Source organism: Budorcas taxicolor, chromosome 19, assembly GCF_023091745.1.
Source record: "Budorcas taxicolor isolate Tak-1 chromosome 19, Takin1.1, whole genome shotgun sequence".
NCBI lineage: Eukaryota > Metazoa > Chordata > Mammalia > Artiodactyla > Bovidae > Budorcas > Budorcas taxicolor.
Genome location: NC_068928.1, coordinates 57747107 through 57753614, shown reverse-complemented (window position 1 = coordinate 57753614; position 6508 = coordinate 57747107). Strand labels below are relative to the sequence as shown.

Below are 6508 nucleotides of genomic sequence, written 5' to 3'. Positions count from 1 at the left end.
CATTACAGGTGGATTCTTTACCTTCTGAGCCACCAGGGAAGCCCAAGAATACAGGAGTGGTTAACCTATCCCTATTCCAGGGTATCTCTCCGACCAGGAATTGAATCAGGGTCTCCTGCATTGCAGGCAGATTCTTTACCAGCTGAGCTACCTGGGAAGCCCATAGGTAATCATACCTTGATTTAAAAGCAAGGAGAAAAAAAAAAAAAAGAACAGTGCCCTAGGCCCCCATTTGGCCAACTTCCACAGATTCAACCAACTTCTCTTGAAGGTGAAGGTGAAGGTGTGCAGGATGTTGAGTCAAGAAAGCTCTAAGGGAGGAAGGGTGGGAGGTTCAGTGGGGCATCCTCGGTGCAGAGCACAGCCAGCTCTGCCCATCACCACCTTGGTGAGTATGGCTTCCTGGATCCTCCACCCTGCCTCATTGTCAGGCGTGGTTGTAACACACAAGTCAAGGAGGATTCAAGGAGGTGGCCAGGGTGGGAAGCACCTTGCCTGGCACAGTCTAACTAATGGCCTTCTGGTGCCTTCCTCAGCGAGACAAGATGAGAATGTCCCTGGAGAAGATCCAGACACTCATATGGCCCCTACCACTTTTCATTCCAGTCCCCTGCGATGAGTCAAGGGGGTCCATCAAAGGCAGAGTCTTCAGGGAATGAAATGTTCCCACCATCAGACAATCAGGGAGATGAGAGACAAGAGGCAGTCCTGGGAAGTGGCGCTGGCAGCTGAAAAGAAAAAAGAGGAAAAACCGCTCGAGCTAGTTATGACTGGCTCTGATATGCCGGCCCCCCAGACATGGGCTGCTGTGGTCTTATACTGCCATTGAGGACAGCAGGTGACGAGAAAACCTCCCAGTGGGGAGAATTCTAAGCACACATTTCTACATCTCATCCACCCGCTTGGTAGGAAAGATGATTTGACGCACGAAGCTGAAGCGGTTTATAAACAGTGACAGAAGGCCTGGCCAAACGGTCAAGCAATGGAAGGAAGCAAGAGTAGAGGCTTGGTGACAGACATCTGGGGAAGCAGAGATGGCCGTGCCTCTCAGAAAGGGGCAGTTGTGAAAATAATTGTCTGTCGAGTGAAAGGTCACCCAGAGCCTCCACTGTGCAGGAGACTATTATTAAGCGGCAAAAACAATCTAGGAGTAACAGTTTCTTTCCCCAGGGGCATCGCTGCTCTCTCAACTGATTCAAAAATGAAAGTGGCCACGCTGTCCAAGAAGGCAACAAGCCACGGGCTCAAGCCCTGGCTGTCTGTCATCCATCAGCCTGGCCAGCGCGCTCACAGGATGTGGTGATCCCTGACTCTGCGCACTGATGACATGCCAGTCGTCCCACACGCTGCCTGGCTGCAGACTGATTGCTTTGGACCTCTTCCATTATGCAAAAGGCATAGGTTGCTCTTCACAGAGGTAGGCTCATATGTCTGGATTTGCAATAAACTTCTTGTTCATCTTATCATCATGCCATCCGATAACATCCTCTAACATTGCTTCTGACCGAGGAATTCACTTTACAGTCACAGAGGGAAGGTGATGGGAGATATCCTTACAATTTGATCCTGTCCTCCAGAATCGGTCATCTATTTTCAACCATTTTGAACCAGGCAGTGTATTAAAAAGTAGAGACATCACTTTGCCAACAAAGGTCTGTATAGTCAAAGCTATGGTTTTTCCAGTAGCCAGGTACAGATGTGAGACTTGGACCATAAAGAGCACTGAAGAATTGATGCTTTTGAACTGTGGTGTTGGAGAAGACTCTTGAGAGTCCCTAGGACTGCAAGGAGATCCAACCAGTCAAACCTAAAGGAAATCAACCCTGAATATTCACTGGAAGGACTGATGCTGAAGCTGAAGCTCCAACACTTTGGCCACCTGATGCAAAGAGTTGACTCACTGGAGAAGACCCCAATTCTGGGTAAGACTGAAAACAAAAGAAGAAGGGACTGCAGAGGATGAGATGGTTAGAGGGCATCACTGAATCAATGGACATGAATTTGAGCAAACTCCGGGAGATAGTGGAGGACAAAGGAGCCTAGTGAGCTGCACTTCATGGGGTGGCAAAGAGCTGGATATGACTTAGCAACTGAACACCAACAACAGATTATACAAGATTTGCTTTTATGACTAGCTGTGAGACAGTATCTAATGAGGCTGAGATATATTAGTTCTATAAAATGGGTGTTTGTTCAGAATGAGTAATCACTATGTGATATCATTTCTCCCACAGCCAGACAAAGCAGGTCTGAAGGAAAAGAGGGAGGCGTACTGTCAGCTCCATTTTACCAACTGACTCTCACTCTAGTCAGCGCTGGACTCTGCCTGGTTAGAGTGTTTGTGTCCAAGAAAGGAGTGTCCTACTACTGGGGCAGCTAGTCTCCAGGGAAAAGGGAATTAGATTGCCTGAGGGAGAGCTCCATTATCCAACCAGAAACGTTCTGCTTTTTTTGTTTAAGAAAAAAATAAAGAATCACAGTGACAAGAGAGCAGACTCTGTGATTTCAATACCATCAGACCATGAGATTTTTGCATCTTGTTTTACGCCCCTGGATATCGTCCAATGTCTCCTGGCTTATAGTCTATGGAAACGTGGACAGAACTTGCACTCTGCTGTTATATGCCATGTGCTTAGTTGCTCAGAGGTGTCTGACTCTTTTCAACACCATGAACTTTCGCCCACCAGGCTCCTCTGTCCATGGGATTCTCCAGACAAGAACACTGGAGTGGGTTGCCATTTCCTTCTCCAGGGGATCTTCCCGGCCCAGGGGTTGAACCCAAGTCTCCAGCATTTCAGGCAGATTCTTTACCGTCCGAGCCACCAGGGCAGCCCGAACTGATTAAATCTTAATTATGTTCAATTGACTCATAGGGCTTTTTGGGTTACTGTATCCTTCTACTTTTCTGTCTATTCATTCTATTAATTTTCGAGAGTTTGATATTGAAACTCCAACTAAAAATCTTAACTTATCCACTTAGAAAATATTTGAAATATACAGCAGAACGGTATGTAACTTTGTTCTGTATTTTTCAACTCTCCTATAAATGTTATCATAAATTCATAATTTAAAAAATTAAAAATTAAAAAAACGGAGGGAAGTGTGTATAGATGTTGAACAGCGAAAGAGTGAGGCTGCAGTACAGTTAATTTTTTTATGCTTTTGGCTCTCCACTCTCTGAACTCATTCCCCAAATTGGAAAATCCATTATTATGGGAGTCTTAGTAAGAGGGCAAGACCTGTTAGTTTATGGACACAGGATCCAAACTCTGCCAGCTGGATGACCCTGCTGTGATCAGAAGTTTGAACGTGAGGCCAGGGCACAAGCAACTGGGGTCAGCTTAGAGTTCCCCATGGAGCTGCTGGGGGGATCAAGGGGGGCGTCTGAGTAACAGTCCAGGATCAAGGGACCATGGCATCCAAGTCAAGCTGTTTCTAAGATGTGACTGGGTCACACCCCCAGAGCTCTGGGGCCTCCCAGGTGGCATAATCCGCCTGCCAATGCAGGAGACAGGTTTGATCCCTGGGTTGGGAAGATTCCCTGGAGAAGGAAATGGCAACCCACTCCGGAGACCTCTAGTTTTCTTGGATGTAGCCCATTTTCAAGTTTGATTCTTCATAGACCCTACTTCTTTGCCTAAGTAAACTAGAGTTGGACACTTGTCTGCAACCGTGAATCTAGCTAGCCCTTCCCATCTGAGCTCTTTCCTTTGCTTCTCCTGGTGATGGGTAGGGCAGATGCTAGGGCTAACTCTAGTTAGCTCTCGTATCATCCACTGGAAAGAGGCAGCTTTGAGAAGGACTGGACATAGCACAGGTCATCCACATCAATATCCCCTTTATTGGTATTAATCACAGTTATGAGGTCTTGTCCATCAGAAAGAAGTTTGCATTACGTAGAACTCTGTTACAAAGACATAAAAACACCCATATGCCAACCACCAAACCAATGAATCTGCACCAATCAAACTTCTGAACGTGTCTTCAATGTTGATCATCAGTGCTCTGGAAGAAGGTACACAGATCCAGCACAGGGCATTCCCAGAACAGTGTATCCATCCTTGGAAGCAATGAGACATGTCAACCTGGGGCGGGCCTTGATCACACAACGCCTTAACACCTGGCTCTTGGGTTGCCTGCCTTGTCAGCAGAACCCACTCTAGGCCCCCTGTGCGCCTCTGACCAGCAAGAACGGCAGGCCTCAGCTACGCTTGAAGTAGATAAGATATGCCAGCCCTGCAGGAGAAGCTATGGGTACATATTAGGGAGGAGACTGGCTTCACGTCTCATTCGAATCTCATTCTTTAGGGGTCATTTTGGAATGATGACTTGGCTAAAACTTACTTCAAAGGGGAAATGTAAAAAAGTACCTCTTGTTATTCTAGCCTTCTTTCTGTCTCATCCTGAGTTTTCTGACCGAAATCCAGTAAAACAGCTTAGGAGGTCTGGGTGAGGTTACAAGTTACCAAACAGTCAAAGGAGGAGGACCCAGTGCAGATTCCTAGTCTTGTATTCACTTGGACGAGCTTCAGTGACGCCCTCCGTAAGTAAATGAAGGGGTTGAGTTCTAGCAGTTTGCTGGTGTCCCCAAGGCTCCTAGAAAAATGAAGGCTGTAAGCTTATAAAAACACGTCTGGGGGACTTGGAGACCATGGCAGAATGAGCTGCTCTTGGAATCTAGAGAGAGCTCAGGTCTCTGATCAAAGCGCCACTCTGTACTCGGTTCACAGGGCTCACTGCGCATCCACAGTTGTCCTGATTCCCTTAACTTCAACAGTGCCAATCTCTGCCTTCAGAAAAAGGGAAAAGGAAAGGCCAGCTGATTCTCTTCCCTTCGTCTGCGCCTCCTTCCATGCAGCATTCCCCCTGGGGGAGAAAGAAGAAGGTAAGTTCCTCCCTGGGTTGCTTTGTCCATGATGCTGCAGCTCCAGTCTTGATGGACAGAGGATCAGTGGTAAAGAGCAGAAAGGACGGATAAGAGCTGTCCTGCCCTTTCTGAGTCACTAGGCACAGATGCTTGGGAGACTTCTCTCTTGCTTCTGGAGGTGACCTTGAGGAACTTCCGTTGAGTCTAGCGAGCGCAACTGAAGGTACAAAAGATTTCCCTGATCTGCATGTCCTTGGTTATCCCATTGAAAAAAGATTCTACGTAGTGGCCAGGCAAAAATCTATAGTTCTGAGCCTGCTTGAAATTCCAAATAAAACCACTATCTCCCTCAAAAGAAATCTAAAACGTGTCATATCTTAATCAGAGTCAATTAAGGTAATGAGATGAAAAAGGAGAGGAAGGAAAATGTTTGGATGTGAAGAAACAGGCTGGTCCTGCCGAAGCCAACGGTGGCTGTCTCCTCGCGCTGCCTTTCCTGGGGTCCGGAGCATCTCAGCACTAGCCCAGACCAACGTCCAACGACATCATCACCACGAAGCCCAGGATGGAGGCCCAGGACGCCAGTTTCCCATTACCACTAGGAGGGAAGGAAAGGCAGAGAGTGAGACCTGGATGCACCGAGGACAGCATCCTTCACAGTGTCCAGTTCCAAGAGAAACACACTACTCCTATTCATAATAATTGCTATTGCTAAGTCGCTTCAGTCGTGTCCGACTCTGTGCGACCCCATAGACGGCAGCCCACCAGGCTCCCCTGTCCCTGGGATTCTCCAGGCAAGAACACTGGAGGGGGTTGCCATTTCCTTCTCCAATGCGTGAAAGTGAAGTCGCTCAGTTGTGTCCGACCCTCAGCGACCCCATGGGCTACAGCCTTCCAGGCTCCTCCATCCATGGGATTTTCCAGGCAAGAGTACTGGAGTGTTCATAATAATAGTAACAATAATACTATTGACTTGGGATTAACAGATACACACTACTATATATGCAACAGATAAACAGCAAGGACCTACCATAGAGCATAGGGAACTATATTCAACATCTTGTAACAACCTACAATGAAAAGAATCTGAGGGGCTTCCCCAGAGGTCCAGTGGCTAAGATGCTGTCATCCAAAGCAGGGTGTGCAGGTTCAGTCCTTGGTTGGGGAACTGAGATACCACACAGTACAGGGTACAGCCCAAAATCAAATTAAGTAAAATAAATTTGGTTTAAAAGAAACTTTGAACAAAGAAAAATCCAAAAAAGAATATCTAAATATGTATAAATGAATCACTTTGCTGTACACTTGAAACCAATACAACATTGTAAATTAACTATACTTCAATTTAAAAAAAAAAAAGCAATATTGACAAGCGTGCATGCTAAGTTGCTTCAGTTGTGTCTGACTCTTTGTGACACCATGGACTGAAGCCCGCCAGGCTCCTCTGTCCATGGAATTCTCCAGGCAAGAACACTGGAGTGGGATGCCATGCCCTCCTCCAGGGGATCTTTCACACCCAAGGATTGAACCTGTGTCTTTTATGTCTCTTGCATGGGCAGGCGGGTTCTTTATCACTAGTGCCACCTGGGAAACCCCCAATAATGACAAGTAACTTTTATGAGGGCTTACCATGGTGGTTCA

General features: G+C 46.8%; 1 protein-coding gene across 2 annotated transcripts in view; it reads right to left on the bottom strand.

Moving 5' to 3' along the window:
* Window positions 1-3842: 3842 nt before the first annotated feature.
* SLC39A11 (solute carrier family 39 member 11) overlaps window positions 3843-6508 on the bottom strand; it is a 282835-nt gene continuing 280169 nt past the window's right edge. For both annotated transcript variants that reach the window (XM_052658095.1, XM_052658096.1), the window contains exon 10: window positions 3843-5465. In XM_052658095.1, coding sequence (XP_052514055.1) covers window positions 5387-5465 — 79 coding nt within the window. In that variant the 3' untranslated portion in view covers window positions 3843-5386. The remainder of the gene's footprint in view (window positions 5466-6508) is intronic.